The sequence below is a fragment of the Anthonomus grandis genome, chromosome 1, assembly GCF_022605725.1.
Source record: "Anthonomus grandis grandis chromosome 1, icAntGran1.3, whole genome shotgun sequence".
Lineage (NCBI taxonomy): Eukaryota > Metazoa > Arthropoda > Insecta > Coleoptera > Curculionidae > Anthonomus > Anthonomus grandis.
Window position 1 is genome coordinate 56354185 of NC_065546.1, and position 23325 is coordinate 56377509.

Sequence of the window (23325 nt, forward strand, 5' to 3'; positions counted from 1 at the left end):
AAGGAAAAAACAAAAAATTTAATTTGTATTAAAAAAATTACTTATATTGGCCAGGTTAATAGTTATTATTATACTTTGTTTTTATTTATTATTCTTTTTTAAAAAAAGGGTCTTGTTACACAGGTTTGCGCCTGTGCTAACGGTTTCATAATCGAGGTATGGTCCTATTTATCATAATGGTTTATTTATTGTAAATTGATAATTATGTAATTTTATTGATAAATATTTTGAATATTGAATTTGAACTAATGAGTTTTTCTAATTTGTTTGAGATACAGGTGTATAGGTGGCTGTAAAATAAGAGCTGTCCTACAACATGAATATCGGTGTTCCATTAAAAAAAAATGTTTTTTTCGCTGGAAATTAAACAACTTTAACCGCATTTGGAGAGAGTTGAAATTTATTCTTGATATCTATTTGGAATTTGAGGAAATTTCAATTCCTGGTTAATTTCCTCCAGATATAAGGAGTTGAGTTATTTCTCCTAAATAGTTAGAAAACTTTGATTTCTTCCAGGCAATTGAAAACCGAATTCTTTTTCAATTCTGTTGGATTGGTAGAAGAGTCTCAATTCTAATTTATTTGCCTTGTTTTAGGCAACTAGTTTAAGATTCTTCCACGATTTCTACCTAAAATTTGAAGAAATCGAACTTTGACCTCCTCGTAAAACGAGGCCAAAGTTTACTGAATAAAATACAAGTTGCTTCACTCGGCGAAAAACCTTTTATCTTTCTATCTCAAAGGCAGGCCGCCCAGCTCCTCGCCGACGGGGAACTAGCAAAAAATGTAAAGGGGAATTCTGGTAAAAAATACCTATTATTTTACGAGTTTCGTCTAATTCGAACTGTAGGGGAAGACGGAGCACGATTTTATAATAACTTTATTATCTGGCATAAAATTATTATTTAATGTACCTACTTGGGAAAAATATGTAAATTGATAATACTTTAAATTATTTGTTTTTATAGCCACCAAACTAAATAAATTTTACATTATCATTTTTCATATTATAAGTTTACGTAATTCAAGAACTAAATGGTTACATTTTTTTTGTTAATAATTAGGTACTTAGGTATCTTATTAAAGGTTGTTTTGGTACGACTGGTTTCATTAGGATTTATTTTTAAATCAAAGTCAAAAGTTTGTGTGAAAAAATGCATATATTACTGTTACTAAACGTAACAACTAAAGATAGACATAACTACTAAGTAATGACATGTTTGAATTTTCAATGATTGATTACTACACTTTTTGACGTTTTTTTATTTTGTCAGACTAATAATAGCATTACCAAAGACATTATAAGTAATAAACGTAATGTTTCATTCATCACCAGCCCAAAAATGTGGAATTTTATTGTTTTAAAATTAGTAGTGAGAGAGAAAAGGATGGAGAAAGTGTTGTTAGTACCCCTTGGCAACAATGCATATTTTCAATTAATTTTTGTTTGGTTTGTTGCTAGTGGGGTAGAGCTTTGCACTAGTGCAAATAATATTATAATAATCGACAAATTTGTAATTTTCATTTTTCCTCCCTTACAAATCGGGTTAGGATTGTGTACTGTACAAATAATTTTCTATATCTATACGTGTTGTTTTCGTCGCTCTTGTGCAATTTTAAATAGAGACGAAAAATGTCATTACATAATTAATTAACTACACAAGAATGCACCATGATCGTTTATTTTGGCATTAATTTTCTCCAAAAAAGTACGAAAACAGCAAAAAACTGATAAAACACACTCTAAACACAAAACACGCCCTTAGACTCAATAATTTAAAGCGTTTATTTGTTTTAATTCCTTGGCAACATCGCTCGGGATTCATTCATTCATAATTTTTGACAGAACTCGAAAAATAGTAAAACGTGCATGAGACTGTAGCGCAACGTTGCCGAAGTGACTAAATTTTTCAATGCTCCAAGATATTTTTGTTTTGACTGCTGCCTTTAATATTTTTGCTTTTAAATTAAGTCAATTTTTCTATGAATTTTATTAATTTCGATTAGTTTTTTTCATTATAAGCTCAGTTATGTTTCCGACTCAAATAACCTTTAAAAGGTATTACATTTTTTAATACTTAAAAAGCGGATAAATAGCTCTGGCAAAAGTGCAATATTGTAAAAGAAGGACAAAAGATGGAGAGGAAAATATATTTTGCCATTTTAAAATGTAAACAATGTAGTCTCTTAAGCTGGATTTATACAGTCAAATAAAGTAAAATAAAAATAAGATAAGAATAAAATAAGAAGTTGACCAAAATCCAACTTTCATATTTTATTTTATGTGAAAACGAAACTGCGCACGTTATTTTGGTCACAACACACCCTCTCAAGACAGAGAGGTACTATAACCTGGCATGTAATTGGTTAACCTTATTTCTTATTTTATTATATATATAAATATATATTTTAATTTTTCGGACATTAAAAAAACATTAAACCACTTCCACGCTTTGTAAAACAACTGTCTACCGAACAATAAGTCGACATTTTAATTTAAAACAATTTGCCAGTCCACTGAGTCCACCCGGTACAACTAGTAATAAAACGCTCGCACATCAAAACGATTTAAACTCTACTCACTGTGTAACCCAACAGATTCGATTGTAGGAGCGTCGCCCGGCAAATGAAGTGAGGGGCGGTGAATAGGTAATTTGGCGCGTGAAGCCGACTGAAGCAACTTGTATTTTATTCAGTAAACTTTGACGAGGCTTACATTACTCACTTTCCAGGATCTTTTTGGCAGGATGCTATACAAAAATATCAAATTACCTTCTTCTCCTACTCGGTTTCACACTATTTTCATCCTCAGGCTGCTCCGTGGTCGTGGTAGTCCTAGTCTTCGATTTCGTTTTGGGCCTCTTGGTCGGTTTCGATGGCGGCGAAATCAGATTTTCCTCAGTAATTCTACAACAAAACAATTACCATAAGCCTCCCATTTGTCCCCTAAACATTATGGGCTTACCCATAAGCGTTCAGCATGGCCTCCTTCGCGGCCTCTATAAGTGGATACGGTTTACCATGACAGGTACCCCTAAAATCGTCATTATCGATCGCCCAGAACATGATGCCGCCCAGTTTGTTTTCCACCACGTATTCGGCCTTTTTGCGGACGATGTTCTCGTCATCGTAACCCACCCATTGGTTTTCTTTGAAGGCGATCGGACCCATCGCTTCCGGGTTTGGATCTTCTACCTCCCAGTCTTGCTCTTTTATATATTCGCAGATCTGTTATAAGGGAGAAAAGGTAGAAAGTTGATATCCAGCAACCAAAATCGAGAATGCAGCATAATTATGTCGGTTGCCAGCGACGGTGAAAATTTATAGTCCGCGGTCCCTGTTATTTAATCAATATAATGCCCGTATCTTCTGAAATTCCCGAGGGATTTTAATAATTTCTTGTCCAGATATTAACAATGAATACCCAAATCAATCTGACAATTGAAAATCAATTTAGATATTTATTATCTTTTATAGAAAAAATATATCCGACATATGCTGCGTTCTCGATCTTGGTTACTTTATATCGATCGGACGCTAGCTTCACACACATAGAGAGTTGGAATTAACACAGTAAAATGAAATCTCTTTCTTGAAAAAAAACTCACTTCATAATAAGCCAAATATCCATTTTCTCGGGTATATTCGCCCATATTTCCAGGACCGTCTGCAGGGGAGCCGATCTCATAGGCGTCCGGATTAAACAGGGTATAGGAGCGGCCGTAAGTGGGGATTCCCAGGACCAACTTATTAGGATCCGCGCCCAACTTTAGGTAATGCTTTATGGTATAATCCTAAAACGATAACAATTAATTAATTATTCAGTTGACCATTTTTCCTGTTGTTTAATTAATACGATTTAAACTGGCGCGGAATTTGGCTCAAGGTAATCACTAGTACCAGTATAGTAATTTAATCATGTTCACCTTAATTATTGATCAGTTATTAGTTGATTATATATATTTGTTTATTTTATTTATTAATGTCTCACTTCATTTGCCATAGGAGCAAAGTACCTTATTATTTAATCAAAAGTTGTATAAAGTCTCTGCCCGTCCGGTCGTGTATTTTGGTAGACGAAGAAAACACTTCGATAGCTTAGCTATTATTTAATATAAATAAACAATAAACACTGCTGGTTCAAAACAGCTCTAACAGTGGGTCTTTGTTAACCACAGTTATGTGTTTTAGTGCAACAGGAGTATACATACCGCCCTTTATAATTTCCCCACGAAAAAACATGAAAATGGAGCTTATGAATGGCACTCCTCCAGGATCGAAATATGCGTGCCATATATCTGACTGGATCCAACAAGAAATATTTGTAGAAAGGCTTCGCCATTTTATTAATCTGACAAAGCTTAGCTCTGATGATCCAGTGGTTTTAATACTTGACGGCCATTATTCCCACACAAAAAATTTGGAGGTCATAACTGTGGCGCGAGAAAGTTATGTTCACATAATATGCCTTCCACCACATTCAGCTCATCGGATGCAACCATTGGACGTTGCTTTTATGTCTCCGTTTAAAACGTACTACACACAGGAAATTACAAACTGGCTAAGGTTGAATCCCGGACGGGTAGTAACGTGTGTAATGTAGGACGTGTAAAAGCAGTGATGCAAGAGTGCAAATCCTTAAACAGTGTAAAATGAATCGTAAAATATGGAAGTAGTGTTTAAAATTAACTTCGTTTTTTTATAACAGTGTTTTTTTAAAAAAAGTACCCCATATTAGGAGACTTTCCTCTACATATCTTTCTCGAACATTATTCTTGCCATAAATGCATCTCAGTCCATGTCACTTAGTAAAAAAATAACCGTTTTATCTGTGCGTAATTTTTTGACTGTGCTAGTTGTAAAACGTAAATTGAATAAACAATAAAAGCCTTTTAACGCGGTGCTAAATAAGAAACGTGGAATGAAATAAATACTTACAATGTTCAGTTCTGTGTCGTAATTGTACTCGTTTTCCTCTTCTAATGGGTAAAGTGGTGCGTGATGGTTTACGGCGGGTTCATATGCCGAATGGTAGTCGTAGCTGAGGATGTTCATCCAGTCCAGGTATCTGGAAAATTAAGGTTTACTTGTGGAGATTTCTTAGAGCATTGAAAAGCTAGAATTAGTAAACAACAACTTTCAGTTTAACAGCTATTACAGGGTGATTAAGAATGGGCAATCTCTGAACTGGAGATACTACACACTAAAATATGGCGATTGAGCTTAACATGTCTTATACAAATGTTGCAGGTTTACGAGATACAGGGAATTTAAAGTTGGAATTTAGCATTATTTGTTATAGTATTAGTATTATCTGTTACTTAAGTAAATTACCACATATCTTTTTTGCCTAATTGGTTATGATTAAAACGACTAGAAAATCTAAGAGGCAGTTTGTTCAGTAATGGCATTAGCATTACTTGCAGTAATTATTTAAATACTTATATTTTCTCACTTCTCTAAGTAAATTTTAAATGACCCGTATATCTAAAAATATGTCTGCTCGCTAATACCAAAATTCCTCATTCCCCTCCTAAAAATGAACGAGGAACCAGACGTGAGAGGAGTGGACAAGCACTTAAAAGGGAACCATTTTCATGTATTCGAAGCATTTGAATATATACTTCACTAGTACTCAAAACTAATCCCGTAAAACCTTGCCGATTATCGAAAATACCGGCCGGTAGCGGGAGTGACGGGCAGCTCAAGTATATAGAAGAAAGGAATCAACAGCCTATGGTATGTTCATTTTTATTATCCTTTTTCTCTCATAAATTTATTGCTCTCACCCCCACATGTTGGTCCTTCGAGCCGGATATCCACATACCAATATTCTCATATTTTCAAAATTAAATAAAAAATAATGTTTAAAATCTCATACTCATACATTTAGACACTCTTATAACCGCCATATCAGTTCCCTTATAGTTTCACCTGCTCATCGTCGATAATATTAGTTTATTAATATGCAATATTAACTCGACGCCTATTTGACCAAAAACAGGTTTTACGCTGTATCCAAATATATTTTGTTTATTTATTTTTTTTTTTACCGAGCATAGTTGTATTGTTCATTGCAGAAATAAATTCTCGGCGCATTCTCGCGTAATTTTTTTGGAATTCTTTAATATTTTGCGCTTCCGAATCTTGTACGTAAATGGTAATCTAAATATTAAAATTATCATTATTATACATAAGAAAGCATTATTTACATTTATTCTTATACGCGTACACATACACATTTTTTAACTTTCTTAAAAATGGCTGATCAAAAGAAGTTAAAACAATACATTGCCCAGCGCGATATTGAAATAACAAAAATGACAGAATTACTTAAAGTAGCGCAAACAGCGCTAAGAGATCCTTCTCAGCACTCCATTTTTAAGTGAAGGTACAAGTTGATTGATGTTATATATGATAATTTTATGAAAATTCACAACAACATAATTGTATTAATTTCTGGACAGGAAAATTCTGAATTGGATAATCAAAAGGAAATTTTAGTGAATTTTGATAAAACTAATTTTGAAATTCAAGCTATATTTTCTACACATTTTGAAGAAAATAATGGAACTCAAATTCAAACTCAGTCAAAATATAATAACGCCAAACTTCCTAAAATTTCTGTACCTGCATTTGATGGAGATTTGAAAACATGGCAGACCTTTATCGATATGTACGACTCTTTGATTCACAATAATGACTCTATCACTAATATTGAAAAGTTTAATTATTTGGTTAGTTATTTAAAAGACGCTCCTCTCTCTCTCGTTAAATGTACACCATTGACAAGTCAAAATTATATAGTTGCCTATAATGCATTAAAAGCTAGGTATGATAATAAGCGTTTGATTGCTCATATTCACTGGCTCTCTATTCACTCAACTGTTCGAATTCCTCAGCTAGATACCTCTGCTCCTTTACGATTATTAGTGGATACTTTTTTGGAAAATATCTCAGTTTTGGAAAATTTAGGCTACCCTGTCAAGTTCTGGGATTTTATTTTATTTAATATGTTAATGGATCCATTGGATCAAGCGACTGCTACTCGTTGTGAATTAGAATATGGTTCAGAATTAGTCAAAGATGAAAACTTACATAACAACTTTCAAATACTTTAAGTCAGTTTTTTAAATAAACAATGTTCAGCATTAGACAATGTTTTTTACTCTAATAGCTCTGTTAAAAGGTCGAGGTATGAGAAATCAAAGTCGCATTTTAAACTCAATGATAAAAAACTATAATAAGAAAATGTCCTGTCAGTTATGTCTTGAAGATCATCTCATATATAATTGCCCAATTTTTAGTACAAAAAATCCAGGTGAGAGATATTCTCTTATAAAAGAAAAGAGATGGTGCACTAATTGTTTGGGTACGAAGCACATGTCCTGGCACTGCACTTCTCGTGCAGTATGTCAAATTTGCTCTAAAAAACATCACACACTCTTACATATGGACACTCCTCGAGTCATTAATAGTAACTCTGGATCTGAAACCAATGTTCCTCTCTCCTCAAGTAATACGTTAAATGTTGATTGTAACTTAGCCACTACAGCCTCACTAGTCTCGAATATTTCTAGCACAGTATTATTAGCCACTGCTATTATAGAAGTCCGCGATGCAATGGGTATATATAATATACCTGTTCGAGCTCTTGTAGATAGTGCCTCTCAAAGTAATTTTATAACTTCGAAATGTTTAAAAAAATTAGGTCTATTAAGGTATTCTCTTTCTCTGGATATAAACGGTATCGGTCAAACTCACTCACGGGCTACAGGTGGCGTCTCATGTACTTTTAAGCCAGTAGGAAAACTCAACTCCTCTTATACACTCGATTTTGTTATTTTGCCCAAAATATGTAATAATCATCCTACTGTCTCTCTCCCTCAAGATTATTATAAAAATTTTTCTCATTTATCTCTCGCTGACTCAAAATTTTATGAATCTCGACCCATAGACATGCTCTTAGGTGCTGATATTTTTGGATATTTATGAAGCGGAAATTCTCTCTCTATGTCACTCGAGAAACCTGTAGCACTAGATACCTCTTTTGGATGGATTGTTATGGGTAAAGTTTTTACCTCCCCCTCTCAAAATATCTCTCCTTCTAGTAATACTTATTTAACCTCTGTCAATAATCTCGAAGACACTATAAAACAATTTTGGGAAATTGAAGAGGTTCCTGCAAGCTCTCAGTTATCGTCAAATGATGTTTTGGTTGAGGAGCATTATGAAAAGACCACTTTTAGAAATAATGATGGCAGATATGTTGTTGAACTACCGTTCAAGGTGGCGGAACCCTCCTTTGATGGATCCCAAGATATAGCTCTGCGAAGGTTTTTATCTCTTGAAAGAAAGCTCCTAAAAAATAACTCTCTTTACAATAAGTATAATGAATGTTTAAAAGAATATCTTGATTTGGGACATATGTATCCCATTGATATTTCGAAAAATATTGGATGCTTACGGTCTTACTATATACCTCATCATTGTGTTATCAAACCAGATACCTCTACTAGCAAGTTAAGAGTTGTTTTTGATGCTAGCGCACCTGATTTAAATGGGCAAAGTTTAAATAAATGTCTTTATGCAGGCCCCAAGCTTCAACAAAATATTGTTACTATTCTCTTAAATTTTAGATTCCCCTCTATTGTCTTTACTGCGGATATAAAGCAGATGTATAGACAAATTTTAGTAAACCCTAAGCACACTCCCTACCAACGAATATTGCATCGATTCTCCCCCAATGATCCAATCCAGGACTTTGAATTAAAAACTGTTACTTTTGGCGTTAGTTGTAGTCCCCATTTAGCCACCAAAACCATTTTGGAGGTAGGAAAAGAACATTGTAGACTATCCGAAGGCTTCAGAAGTATTGAAAAATGATATTTTTGTTGACGACATTCTCTCAGGAGAAAACTCTTTGCAAGATGCATTAAAGTTGCAAAACGATCTCATATTAATTCTTAGGTCTTCTGGTTTTGAATTACGAAAATGGGCCAGTAACCATCCCGATCTTCTTTCGCACTTACCTTCCTGTTCCAGGCTATTCCATCCTCTTTCATTTAACTCAAGTGATGACTCTACTTTAAAAATTTTGGGACTCTCGTGGAATTTCAACTTTGATTGTTTTACATTCAAAATTGCTCAAAGGGATATAGCTTGCACTAAGAGACATTTACTATCAGAAATTGCACAGAATTGGTTTTTTGTCTCCAGTGACAATATCTCTAAAGATTTTTATTCAAAGGCTTTGGAGTTAGTCATATAGTTTAATATTCAGCGTAAAGAATCCTAAACCACCGTTATTACATTGACTTTTTTTCGAATAGGCTTGTGTCAGCACTTATCAGTTTTTCGTGTAAAGAAATTATATGACAATTTTACTGTCACTAAGTAACAGCGTATTATTTGTAGTAAAAATTGTAAAATAAGAAAATGCCACTTCATCGAAGACAACCCAATAACAAACTATTTAGACGTCTTTATGCCCCTAGGCGAAACAGGGTGTTTAATAGCGTTTAATGAGACCCTGACTTGGAGTTTTTATTTTTGTTTTGTGTGGTCTAATTGATATTTTTAAATTATTCCAGGCACTCGCATTTAAAAATATCAAGAAATATTTTGGCACCTTACAGACGACGTTTTACTGCATCAATGAGGTAATCACTTAATTCTGCACAAAATCCAAGTGGAGCGCATCAATTACGAATCTTATAGTCACGTACTTAGATAAAGAAATCGCGCCTCTCTCGAATCCAAATAAGGGAAATGCGCTTAGAGAAAACTCACTTGGTCAGTTTGGGTACGTCGTATCCTTTGTTGATGTACTCGATGCCCGCCGGTACCGCCATCGTGAGCAACAAACGGGGTCTGCCGGTCTTCTCGGATTCCCTTTCGAATTCCTCTCGTAATTCCTGTAAAATGAAACGAATTTATTTATTACTTTAGCAGGTAAAAGTAAAACGTTATTTAGTCAAGTTTGATTCAAAAAAAAAAATAATAAATAAACTGGCGATAAATACGATGTAATTACTTTCCTTATCAATGCATGTAAATCTTGAGAGCAACGGAAAGGACACACCGGTTATGTCGTAAATTAGATTGCCACAGCTTATAATAATGATAGTTTATTATGTGTAAGGTAGAGTTATTGGGGAAAATTAGCTATAAATTGTTTGGAAATCATTTTAAATGGCTGAAAAAGACGTCGACTCTCTGTGTGTGTCTGAGGTGGCACTCTTAAGCCATATTTTCAGGTTATTTCTGTTTGAAATTTTGTTTTCTTGATAATAATTTTTTTATCTTTTTCCATTTTTTGATCCGTTTTTAGCCCTTTTCAAGAATTTAATTAAGTACCTTTTTGGGCAACTAGGGAACCAAAATGTCCTCAGGATAAATCAAAAGTCTTTTTTCTCGGTTTTCGGCAATTTAGGATTTATCTTAATTCGAGCCAATGATATCTATCATCATAATTATCTATCTTCAGAAACTTTTAACAGGACGTACCATGCCACTGATGTCGATGAACAAAAAGTAAGTTTTTGATGTGTTGTAGTTCAGATAATATACTCAGAAATGCTTTTTATTAATAAAAAAAAATTATTGTGAATAATATTACAAATTAAATTATTACCTTAACTAATTGAGCATAATTATCCCTATCTCGTGGTTTTCCTCCGTCCCTAAACGAGGGATACTCCCAGTCCAAATCCAGCCCGTCGAAATGGTTCTGCCTTAAGAACTTGACGGCGTTCCGGACGAGTTCCTTTCTTCTGTCTGCACTAGCGACCATCGGCGAGAACCTGGACGAACCCTCGTTCCAACCACCGATGGCGATCATCGTTTTCAGGTTCTTGTTGTACGTTTTTAGGCCGGTGAACTTGGCGTAGCCACCTGGAAATTGATTCTTTATGAAATACTGCCGAGATCGGCCATAAACCACCGCAAAAATATCGTCCGAGGAATAATTTAGACGGATCGGTGGCAGCCGATAAATAACGAAAGTGTTGCGAAACCACGAAGACAATACCATTGAATTCCTGGGAGCGCTTATTGGGCAACGTAATCATTTTTAATAATAGCGTGAAGGCCGCGTGAAATAATCGTGAAATTGACGAATAAAAAATCAACGTTGCAAAGAAGAATTACCCACCTTTTATACTTTTATTCCATCAGGTAAAGTTCAAGTGAATACTATAATTTAAGAGTCGGCACGGCACATCCGGTTTCAACGGACCAGCATATGGGCACTTTTCAGAATTCACCATTAATTGAATTAACTTGATAATCAAAAAAAAAATTCAGTAGATCTCAGGTTGCCGTTCGGTTACTTAAACATTCGGAAACGCTTCGGTTGATTTTCCTAGAATTTTTCTGACAGTTTGCAGCTCTAATAATATCGATTTCTGTTTATATTCATATTTTTAAATTTTTTTAAGTAAACCAAACAAACTATAGTAGTATTTTTCATGAAAACATTGAAAGGTTGTCACTGTTGTGTAAGAAACTAAAAACCAAACAAAAACGACCCAGTTCCATTGTAAGGGTCTCTATCTTTTATAGTCAATGAGTCAGTGGTCGGACAATTTAGAGAAAACTAAATTTAAATCATGAATAAAAAAATATTGATAGGTTTGATAGAATCAAAGTCTTTTGACATGAATAATTTAATTATTTGTTATTTTTTGGTATTCTTGGTATTTACTTAAGTAAAAAAAATGCTGTTTTGTTAGTAGTCGGACAGTCTTTGCCAATGGTGGGCCGGGTAGTTGCCACTAGTCGGACACCTTCTTATTGGCTGATTCTTTACAGTCCCGTATTATCAAGGGTTTACTAGAATTTAAGTGCAAATTTAATGTTGCAGTTTTAAAACCACCTACTTATTTTTGTTTGTTTTATTAATAAAAAAAATTAAATCATGGGTAATTATATAAAAGGCTATTAAATAAAATAAAAATATTTTATTGGGGTAAAAAAACAAAAATTTTCTCCACGTAGTATCAATCAAAACAACAAATAAAAAAAACTTGAGCAAAAAAAGCGATATAGGTATTCTTTGGTAACTAGTGTCTAAAATCATGAAACTAAAAACTAAGTACTTCACTAACGTACGTGTTTTAGTCATCACCACACAGTTTACAGACAAAAGCCAAGTTAGAGACTTCATCATAGGAGAGTCCAGACAACTTGGGCACTCTAAGTGATAGCAGCGACTACATAAATCACAGCCAACATTCTTTTCACCTTCGATTTCGATATCACTATCAAGTTCGTCTTCGCATTCTCCACATGTTTGCTTTTTTTTATCTACGGTAGATGACTCTTCTACCTTATCTTTATCTTAGTTACCTGCACTGTTATTTTCTGTTTTACTTTGTTTTTTTTTGTAGGGTTGCTATTTTCTTTTTCGCATTCTCTTTGTCCTCTTTTTCCTTTAATTTTCCTTCATAATATTCTCTCCAGGTTCCAGAAAAAATTGCGGAGGGTATTTTCTGCCGTTGACGTTTCTTATTGGTTTTGCTAATAGGTTGTGGATATGCAAGATGTTTTTCAAATGAAGAGCTGCTCTAGCTAGCCGACTTAGCCACTACAACTGAATTTAAAGTTTCATTTTTTTTTCATTTTTCAATGGTGTGCAGTTTTCCTCTTTATCATCCTGATTATTTTTTTTCTCCTCTGGACATTTTTCATTTATTGTGGATGAAGTGATTTTTTTCTCAATCAGATTGTGATTTATTTCCATAAGTCCTTTTACAGGGTTAGCTTGTTCTGTTGCATCAGGTTTGATTTTTTTTTTGAAACTTTATTTTCTTATTTTGATTTTTATTTTCTTCATCTTCGTTAGTTTTGATGTTCTCTGAGGTGTCTTCCAATTTATTTTCTTTTAGATTGGTCTCATGTGCTTCCTTTATTTCTTGGCCATTTCTTCCATAAGTAAATATATCTGATTCTGAAGTATCAACATCTTCAAACACAATACTCGGCATTAAATCTTTAAATTCATAATCATTCAGTATTTCTAAGATATTTTTCTTTTCTATATTTTCATAAGAACAAACATTTGGTTCTAATGCCGGTTCTATGTGAGTATTTTGATTTGTTTGACCTGGATTGAGAAGTACATTTTGTAGTATTACAACTTGAGGGTTTTGAAGGTTTTCAGTCTCTTCTTGATTTGATACTTCACTGCTAGGTGTAGCTGCATCAACAGTAAAAATAACGTTCATTTTCTGAATCTCTTCTGGAGTAAAAAAAGAAACGTCATTACCTTCACTTGTGTTAGTAGGAATAAGTGTTTTTATAAGGGTTAAAATTGCATCCGTGCAAAATCCTAGTTCAGATAGCTTCGGTTTCAGCTTTAAAATAACTTTTTCGGTGCTTATGATATCTGCTTCCGATACTGTTGCCTCAACCTGCGTTGTTTCTCTTAATAAGTTCTCCAAAACATTTTGCACATACTTTTTATAATTTACTGTGTCTGGATTAAACTGGTACAAACCACATGCCTTAAAGCCCTGTTTCATATTATTTGACATATTAGAATTCTAAAGGGCTTTTTCAAATATGGGACAAAACACACGATTTTCATTTTCAGCCTGCCATTTTCTTACCTCTTCCCGCCAATAATCCTTTAAAGGCGCGACGTCCGCAGGCTGTAATAAGTGCGTTGCATTTGGCGGCAAAGCATACAATATTATTCCATTTTCATGACAAAATCTACTAAGTTCCACATACATATGGGATTTATGCCCGTCTACTAAAAATAATACCGGTCTCTGAATCCCTTCGTTCTCTAACCATTTATTTAGGTCGTTAGCCACATACTCGAAAAATACCTCCGACCTCATCCACCCGCTATCTGATTTGCCGAGGACCCAATGAGGAGGCATACCGTTTACTATACTTCTTGGTGGTTTTACATATGGAAATATGACGAGTGGGGGACAAAGTCTACCATCGGCCGTAAAAGTAATTAATACCGTTAAATTTTCCTTGCTGCTTCCGGTTTTAACAGTATTGAGATCACGTCCTCTCACATCCAATTCCGTTCAGCATCCGACTTGGATCTTCCAAATTTCTCTTTCGTCTGCAGCGTTAGACTTAATTAAAAAAGATTTTTAATCTTGAAACCAAGATCTAGTGTATTCTTCAGTTATTTGTGCTCTGTATTTTTCTAGGGACTCTGCATTTTTTAAAGCTAAACGCGAATGTCGCTTCATAAAGCCGGAGAACCAACTTTGTCCGGGTCGACCATTAGTGAACACTGTTTTTAATTTTTCTTCTTTTACAATTTTCTGAACTGTATCTAGTAATACTTGCTTCTTTATTGGAACACCGCAACTGGTTAAGTTTTCAATCCATTCAACTAATTTTTCTTCAATTTCTTTTTTCAAAACTGGATCCGGCCCCATCGTTTTGCAAAGGTCGACAACTTTTCCTTTAATGCGGTCCTGGAACGTTGACTTGGGGACCCCGTACTGCCTACACGTTTCGCGCAATTTTCCCCCGTTTCTAACTGCATTGACCGCTTGTTCTAGTGCGTCTTCATCGTATTGATGAAATTTTCCCTTTGGTTTTGGTTTCATGTCTGAAAACCAAAGAAAAACACAAAAAAACGGCTTAAAGTCTTCAAAGAGACGTCGAAAAAAGAATAGTGTCCGACTTTTGAAACATATTAAATTTGATACTGACCAGTGGTCGGACAGATTTAATTCTCATTAATTCGCGTCTGTATTTTGTTTTTGCTGTCCGACCACTGAATACCATCTAAAACTTTTCCTTACAATATATATTAGAAATAGAAGGAGCTTATTTATGTAGCAGTAAGCGAGAAAAAGACAAAAACAAAAAAGCTTCATTTTCCAGTGGTCGGACACGCGTCCGACTACCGGAGTTATAACAAAATTATATATGAGTTTACCGGACACCTAAAATTAACCTAAAAATATTTAAAAAATGCGTTTTTCGTCATATATATGGCATATTTAGCTCATTTTTTATATACATGAAACTAAAGAACCTCATAAGTACCTACCTTAAAACTGGGGAGCACAAACTGGTGGTCAATTTAGCGCGATTTTTTTTTCTTTCAGGGAGACAACTTAAGAATATAAAAATTTTTAGAACCAAAGATAAGGATTGGCAGAACTGAATTTTTAACTCATTGGCGTAACATTAAATAACATTTCAAAGTTATTTCACGATAAATACGTTTTGTCCAACCACTGGGGTTTGTCCGACTACTGGCTAATTCACCCCACCTTAGAACAAATGTTCTACCAATAAACAAACAAAATTTAAAAAAAGGTGTACTAAAGTTTTATGTTATTCTTCTACTATTCTCATTCGACCATCAAAATAAAGTTAAAATATCCACAAAAAATCAAAATGAAAATTGAGCAACAACAAATTTAACAAAACTAAACCGTAAAAATGCAAAACTAGGTTAGGAATCCTAGGAAGAATCTATTTGGACGAGATTCCAACTTAAAATTCCGGTTCATCCGATATCTCGTCGGTCGCAACCAGCTGATTTCACCGGTTAATTTTGAAACATGGGATTTTTTGTACCGGGTTAATTCTGAAACGCCTCGGTTATTGCCGGTGCAACCCAGTGCGTATTTACTGGTGAATCCTGAAAAGCGCCCTATATAACGGTTTGTTTTCTTACCTTTCTCGATATCCTGATATTTATCGAATGGCTTGAGAGTGTTTTCTTTGGTGAATCCCCCAAATGCGTAAATCAAATGGGTGCATAAATACGGATTGATGTTCTGCGGACTGAACTTGGCTTGGCCCGGCCTGTATATCGACCAGTTGGTGTAGTAACACACTATCCTCATTTCCTTTGAATCTAAAGATATAAATAAAATAACATAAAGTATACGAAAACACTATTGTTTTTCTATTCAATTATTTCAATTTCGCGTCTTTGTCACGTAATAAAAATTCCTTGCGTTAGCTACACTTTTGATAAAAGTTGACAAATGACAATTGACAACCGATTTGAGTGCGCCATAGGTGTTTTCGGTTACCGATAACAAACATTCTGCAGTAACTGATAACCATTAAAACGCCATCTATGAAGCTAAAAGAAATTTTAGTATAACCTGTCACCATTATGTGAGTTTTACCGAGATACGTTGATTGAATATTTGGGTATAAATATTCAACCAACGCTGTATACAAAAGTGTCTTTCGTATACAAAAATATGGCATACATTATATTGCTAACTTATTAATGATGACAACTAGAGCGCCCTAGGGGAACATAACACAACTATTTTTTTGCTAAGTTAAGCTAGTTTTCTATACTTGAAACCTCCTTGAAGAAAAATCCTTGCATTTGGCTCTGATTTGATAGAGCGCCATTTATGATATTCTTAGGAAACATGGCGGAATTATATTATTTGCCGATAAGACAGTTTTCTATGCTAATTAATTTTGTATCTGCGATATTCATGGTCGTGGGACAATGCTGACATCGGCAATTCCATGGGTTCGCTGCAAGTGACCAGGAAGATGTTCACATAACTCCTCCCTCCTCAAGTCAGAAAATAGAGATATTTTCTGGCTTTGGGGCTGCTCGTTCCGCATCCTTTGGTGTCTTTTTCTGGCATCTTTGGATAGCGGTCTTCCCTTTGAGTAGACATATGATGAGTAGTACCAAGATCAGGATTGCTAAGGTACCTAGTGATAGCATCTGGTATTGGACAGGTTCTTGGGAAACTTCTTGTACAGGTGAGAGCTGATTGATTTGTCTCGAGAGCTGCTAGATTTCATTAAAGTCCATTTCAGTAAAGTTTTCACTCCTCAGAACAGTTGAAGGATCAGAAAAGTTTACTATTTGTAGTTCAGGTAGTACGAGTGGCCTTCCATACTGGATCTTGAAATTATTACTAAATTTCTTTTGACCAACTTGGATAGTGCAGTTACTGGGCATCATTAGTAAAGTGGGTCCATCCAGATCCAGAGAACTTTTTGCTGGGGTAAAATCAGGACCTCGTCTGTAGTCACTTGCTCAGCAATGGGTTTATCAACATGGGCTTCAATGATCTGGCAACTAGTGGGCTTCACATTGTCCAGGACTTGGAGGATGCAGTCATCACGTTGATAGAACTCCTCCTTGCAGTAAAAGGCATGTTCCAGGAAAGGGCAATCGGTTGCTTTAAACTGGACCTCTTGTTTCGTTCGTGCCAAGTAAGGGTATTTAGGGATGATTAATTGGGAGTTTTGGATTATAGGAAAAAGGCGAAGGAACGAATATGTTTGAGGTTTCAAGATTGGTACGTGAATAGCAAAAATTATTTTATTATCAGAGAAAGTTACTTAAGTTCCCAAAAATTGATAATAATTAATTGGGTTCTTAAAAGTTGGCAACTGATCTTTGTTATAAATTGATTTTTAATAGCCCGTCATATTTTCTAATTCATAGGTGGATATAATACTATCATGTAAAGCATTTAGTTTTGCAAACATAATGGCGTCCTTTAAATTATCCAAAATTAATAAGATTTTGACAATCTAAATTAATTTGAAACAGGTAAAGTGAGAGTGGAATGTCCTTCATTCTGGTTTTCCTGCAAAGATTTTCGTTTTTTAATTTTTGGAAGTCTGGCAATATTTTTATGATAAGAACACCCTTTTTAGTGAATATTTTAATACCACTTTGAGATTTTATGGGGACTTTTTTTAATTTTGGCATGTTTTTATTTCTTAATTTTGTTCTTATAAAAGCATTTTTCTCTTGAGAAAAGTCCGGGGGCTCTGACCTCTTTTCGTTACACTTATTTATAACCTCTTCCTTAGTCATCGCATTCCTTTCTCGAATCTTGCTAAATAATAATTTCGTGTTATCTTTATGAGACTGTACATAATTAGATATAATTACGTGGTCGCTTAAGTCAAAGGGATCCGTATTATTTATATGGCCTTTTATTATCTCGAAAGGTGTATGCTTTGTTACACTATGAATAGAATTGTTGTAACCTAAATACGACACGTTTTATCAGCTGGTCAGCTGTGAAATGACTGTGTTCTTTTTTTAGGCACCTAAAATGTTCGATTAAAGTGGAATGAAACCGTTCTACGGGTGAATTACTGTTACTATTTTTTGGGGTGGTGAAATGTAATTCAATTTTATAGATTGAGTTTACAAAAATCTTCAACTTCTTTATTTTTAAATTCAATACCTGAGTCTACAGTTATTTTCTGGGGCAAACCATAATGACTTATAAATTAGAATAGGCTTTCTATTATAGAAATTCCGGTTAATGAGATTAAGGGGTAGGCTTGACCATATCGCGAGAAGGAATCAATTATGGTTAAAAAACATGCATTTGAAATTTTAAAGGTATCCATATGGATGTGTTCGAAAGGTTTTGAACTTGTCGGGGTCAAGTTAAATTTAATGACAGGTGGATTTCGATCATATTTATTTTTTAAACAAATTTCACAATTATTTACAAATTTTCAATATCGATTGTCATTTTTGGCCAATAAAATTTTGATAAGAGGGCCATTTTCATTTCATTTATTCCTCTGTGACAAGTTTTGGTGGTGTGATACAAATTAAGTTTTTCTTTTTGGTCATCTGATGTCACAATATCTTCCAAAAGTTTGGAACATAAGATTATTTTAAAAGAGGAATTTTTAAATAAATTTTGTAATGTTACCGTAAAATGTTTGCTTAATTTGTCATTACGAAAATAAATAGCATAGGTGTTGGATTTCTTGCTGAAACGGTTACGTACATGCGTTTGTTTTCGAATATTTTTTCCGTTTTTAGCTGAATATCTTGGGTATCTCCGGTTGTAATAATTATTTGATTTTTAAAGGTATTCAGAGATTTTTCAGTTATAGGTAGATTTAAAATTGGATTTTCGGCAGATGTATGGGCCGTTTCGATATCGTTTGATTGATCGGGGTTTTCTGGTTCTAATGGAGTAATAGTAATTTCTGGAGTATTATCAGAAATATTAGGAAGATTGGGAGGCTGGTCCACAGGGAAAATTGTTATATCTGAAGGATTGTCATAAGGACTGCATTTAATTTCCTTAACAACTCTTGTTTTAGAAGAGGCTTGAAATATTGGGGTTATAGTAAATTCTGGCATATTTTCTGAACTTTCTTCGATGAGGCTGGCTTGAGAAGACAGTTGTGTTTGGGCAGGCCTGATTGTAATATCTGATAAGATATTATTTCGACGAGATTGAGAATTAGGCTCAAGAAGAATTTCGTCCAGGTTAGAATTATCTAAGTTTGGGAGTTCATTTGGATTTTGTAGAAAATCATACACTATTTCGTCCACATCACCAGGGTTGTTTAAGACAGATTCAGTTTCAACAGCATTGACATTCACGGGATTTCGGGAAAGTGCATCGGCTGCTTGATAAGATTTTCCTTTTTTATATTGAATGGTGTAATCAAACTCCTCTAACTTCAAACGCCATCTTATGAGCCGGGAGTTAGGCTCCTTAAGGGAAAACAACCACTGAAGAGGCTTATGATCTGTGTGGATTGTGTGTGGCAAGCAACTCCTTTTCGATGGTCAAATACCTAGTTCACCTCGGCAGGGTTTAACGTACGGGAGGCATAACAAATGGGGTGGTTTTCCTGTGATAGAATGGCACCAACAGCATAATTTGATGCATCTGTCGTTACTTCGAAAGGCTTAGAAAAATCAGGGTATGCTAGTACGGGTGCAGATGTTAAAAAATTTTTGCAGGTGTTGAAACTGCTAATAAATTCTTCTGAATGTTGGACCTTCTCATTCTTTTTTAAGCATTTAGTAAGTGGCTTAGTGATTTTTGCGAACTTATGGATGAATTTTCGATAATAACCCACAAGGCCTAAAAAAGATTTGATTTCACGCTGTGTTTTGGGAATTGGGAACTTTTGAATCGCAGCAATCTTTTTATCGTTGGGTTTGATACCATCTCGAGTGACTACATGCCCTAGAAACTCTACCTCCTTACACAAAAACTCACATTTATCTACTTGTATTTTAAAATTAGCTTCCCTCAATTTTGAAAAAACAAGTTTTAAATTTTGAATATGTTCCTGCAATCCAGAACTGAAAATTATAATGTCATCCATATATACCATGCAGATTTTATTCTGCAAATCCTTTAATACCTCGTCCATGACCCTGGCAGGGGCATTTTTCAGCCCAAATGCGGCATCCTCAAATACTCATAATGCCCATTGTTCACAGAGAAAGCAGTTTTCTCAATCGAATCTTTTTTTATTTGGATTTGATGAAATCCGCTGGCGAGATCTAAGGTGGAAGAATATTGAGCCCTACCTAAACGATGTCATTGATGTTGGGAATGGGGTACTTGTCATCGATTGTTTTAGAATTTAAATTCCTATAATCACAAACAATACGCCACTTAGTTTTTTCCGATGCGTCTTTTTTTTGGACCATTTGAGGTCTCCAGATATCTGGGTCGATCCAAGGTTCTGGATAGCGCTGAAGGGTTAAAACCTCAAATGGGATGAATCACCACCGCACTATCCTACCGACTGCGCCAGTTAGATAAAGAAATCGGCACAACTTCTTTTTAAAAACAAATTTTATTCAAGAAGAATTACAGATACGAATTTACGTTACTATTGATAGAACAAGTAAGAATGAGGTAAAACACAAAAGTACATACATTTATAATCTGCGATATTCATGGTCGTGGGACAATGCTGACATCGGCAATTCCATGGGTTCGCTGGAAGTGACCATGGAAGATGTTCACATATAACTCGCGTTAAGAGATTTAAAAAAATACATTTAAATAAATAACCTAATTGAGCCTGATTCCTGGCAACACTGTTCTGATAACTAAAGCGCCATCTAAGGGAACGTAGCCCAATTGTTTTCGTTCGCCGATAAAACAATCCCTCATACTTCTGTCACCCCTATGAAAATTTTAGCGTTAACGTATAAAAAAGTGTCTTTTTGCAGGTCATACGTTAAGAAATATAAATTTATTTCGCTTTATTCTGATTCATCCCATAAATATTCTGCCTAACGCATTTTTAATAATAAACACGCCCGCTACACTCCCCGCGATTTTCAATGCCTTACAAACTGGTTAATAGATTAATGGAGGCATGCATTCTTATACAAGAAGCGTATTCTTCAATTAAAAAGTGAAAAAATCAAGGCTAATAATTGATGCTTTTTTAAAGATAAAATAGTGATTCATTATAAATCATCAAAAAATTAGGTTATGTAATCATTGCCTTACCTATGAGTCTTGTCCATGTCGAGAGGGATATGAGCAGAAAGAGCCAACGACAGATTCCCGTCTGAAAAGAAATAAACAAATAAGTAAATAACCATAAACAGGTAATAACACCACACCTTATTACAAACCTAAGTTCACCTGTATTATACAATGAAGGAATTTACTTTCTCTTCACGTCTGATACTACGGCGTTTTAAACTGATTTAAAGAGGTTACGAAACCAAATTAAATATTTTACCTTCGGGCCTAATAAACGTATTTGGGACAAACGATGATTCGGCTAATTCGGTTGGTATATACACGATTTATACAGCGAAATGGGACAATAACTCTAAAATAATGATACTTATTCAGACCATTACCAATGAAGATAATCAATTCATATCATAATTTAAATAATCCTCTTGTGTACCTACTCTCTCCTATAATTACCACATCGCACAATAGACAAAGCAAACATGATCTTCCTAATGGCTTGTGGCATCAGTTTGATCATCAAAAGTTAAATATAAATTAGTGAAAGCACTTTCACTGAACATAAGGCAAATTCACCTGCGCCTCCTATGGTATATTTGTATAATATGGTAGTTCATACTGGTTTAGTGCAACCCTTGCACTGTCAATCTTATATAGTATATAAATCGATCACCTTGAAGGCATAAACATTTGCCGCAATAGTTATTATTGACCTTTTGAATAAATATATGCAGTAAGGCGTTCGACAAATGGTGAATACGACATGGAAATATACCAGGGAATCTCGTAACGAACGAAATGATTCTTTTATTGGCTCTAGAGGGCCTAATTACGTGTAAGAAATGTGACATTTCAGGAGCTTTCCCAATATAATTAAACAATTAAAGACATCCTTCCTATATTTTTAATTAATCGACGGAGAAAGCATCGGATCAATTATCTGAATCTTAATTAATATTAAAACAAAAGAATTCGAATAATCTCCAACGCTCAAGAATAAAATGGTTTTTATTGTTAATAATTAACTAACGAAAGTCCTGAGAATTCGCCGTATTTCAATTGATAATTTTCTGAATGTTGACCTTTATGACTTGCTAATTTGTTTATTATAGGGGCCAGGGGTAAAGATTTTTCGGTTCAAGGTATGGGAACTGTTATTTGTGTAAGATCTTCATCTTGTATATAAACATGCATTTAACACTAATATTTGGAATGTATCACACTCAATTGGGCGTCCAAAGGTCCTAAGTTATTAAGAAGAGGCTCTTATTTCAAAGGGTGTGGTAGCAAATTGGGGATTTCCTCTCACAAAAATTGATATTTGTGACGTAATCAAAAATAGTTTGAACAAATAAGGAAAAACTGTTCGAATATTCAAAAATAATAAATAAGAGTCTTATACAGTTTTTCTATAAAATATCATCATGCACTTGTTATAAACGAACCCAGTACAAGTACACAAAAAAAAACACTCTAATACAGGGTGTCCCATTAATAATAGTAAATATTTTAACAGCAGATTCTTCTCATAAAAATAATGAGGTTTGGTTAAATTTCCTAGTCCGAAAATAAAATGCAACCAAGATACAGGGTGATAAACATTAAGTTTTTTTTTTAATTTTGCTCATAACTCAAGCATTTGTTCTTTGTTTTTAATGAAATTTGGTATATAGGGGTTTCTTTATATGCCAAATATGAAACTTAAAATTTTTTTTAATCATCTCATAGAGGGCGCCACCAGCCTTATTTTAGTCTTTATTAAACTCCATAACTTTTTTCCGCTTTCCATAATGTAATGTTTTATTATAAATTTCTATTATGAAAGTTTTTTTCCTTAAAAAAGGTATACTTTAAAAATGTCGCTAGGATTTATCGTTTTCGAGATATTTGGACTTAAAACTTGCAATGCGCTCAAGAAAAAATGAATATTTTTCTACTTTAAGTTGAAAAAAAATTAAGTAAGCTGTGTCTAACAAAAAAATTAAAACAAACAAAGTCACCGTCACTGTCACTGTCACGATTTATGTTTTTTTAGTTACTGTCGCACGATGTGAGCTATACACGATTAGTTACTTTATTACCTTTTATTGCGTTATTTTTG

The 23325-nt window shown here is 34.3% G+C and overlaps 1 protein-coding gene across 2 annotated transcripts in view; it reads right to left on the reverse strand.

The window, feature by feature from the left end:
- The window catches only part of LOC126739942 (mucin-5AC-like), a 137899-nt gene that overhangs the window by 58815 nt on the left and 55759 nt on the right, over positions 1 to 23325 (reverse strand). For both annotated transcript variants that reach the window (XM_050445783.1, XM_050445776.1), the window contains exons 2-9: positions 21249 to 21309; positions 15674 to 15856; positions 10637 to 10896; positions 9793 to 9917; positions 4939 to 5068; positions 3609 to 3794; positions 2966 to 3228; positions 2773 to 2907 (exon numbers count right to left, since the gene is read on the reverse strand). In XM_050445783.1, the coding sequence (XP_050301740.1) occupies positions 2773 to 2907; positions 2966 to 3228; positions 3609 to 3794; positions 4939 to 5068; positions 9793 to 9917; positions 10637 to 10896; positions 15674 to 15856; positions 21249 to 21309 (1343 nt within the window). The remainder of the gene's footprint in view (positions 1 to 2772; positions 2908 to 2965; positions 3229 to 3608; positions 3795 to 4938; positions 5069 to 9792; positions 9918 to 10636; positions 10897 to 15673; positions 15857 to 21248; positions 21310 to 23325) is intronic.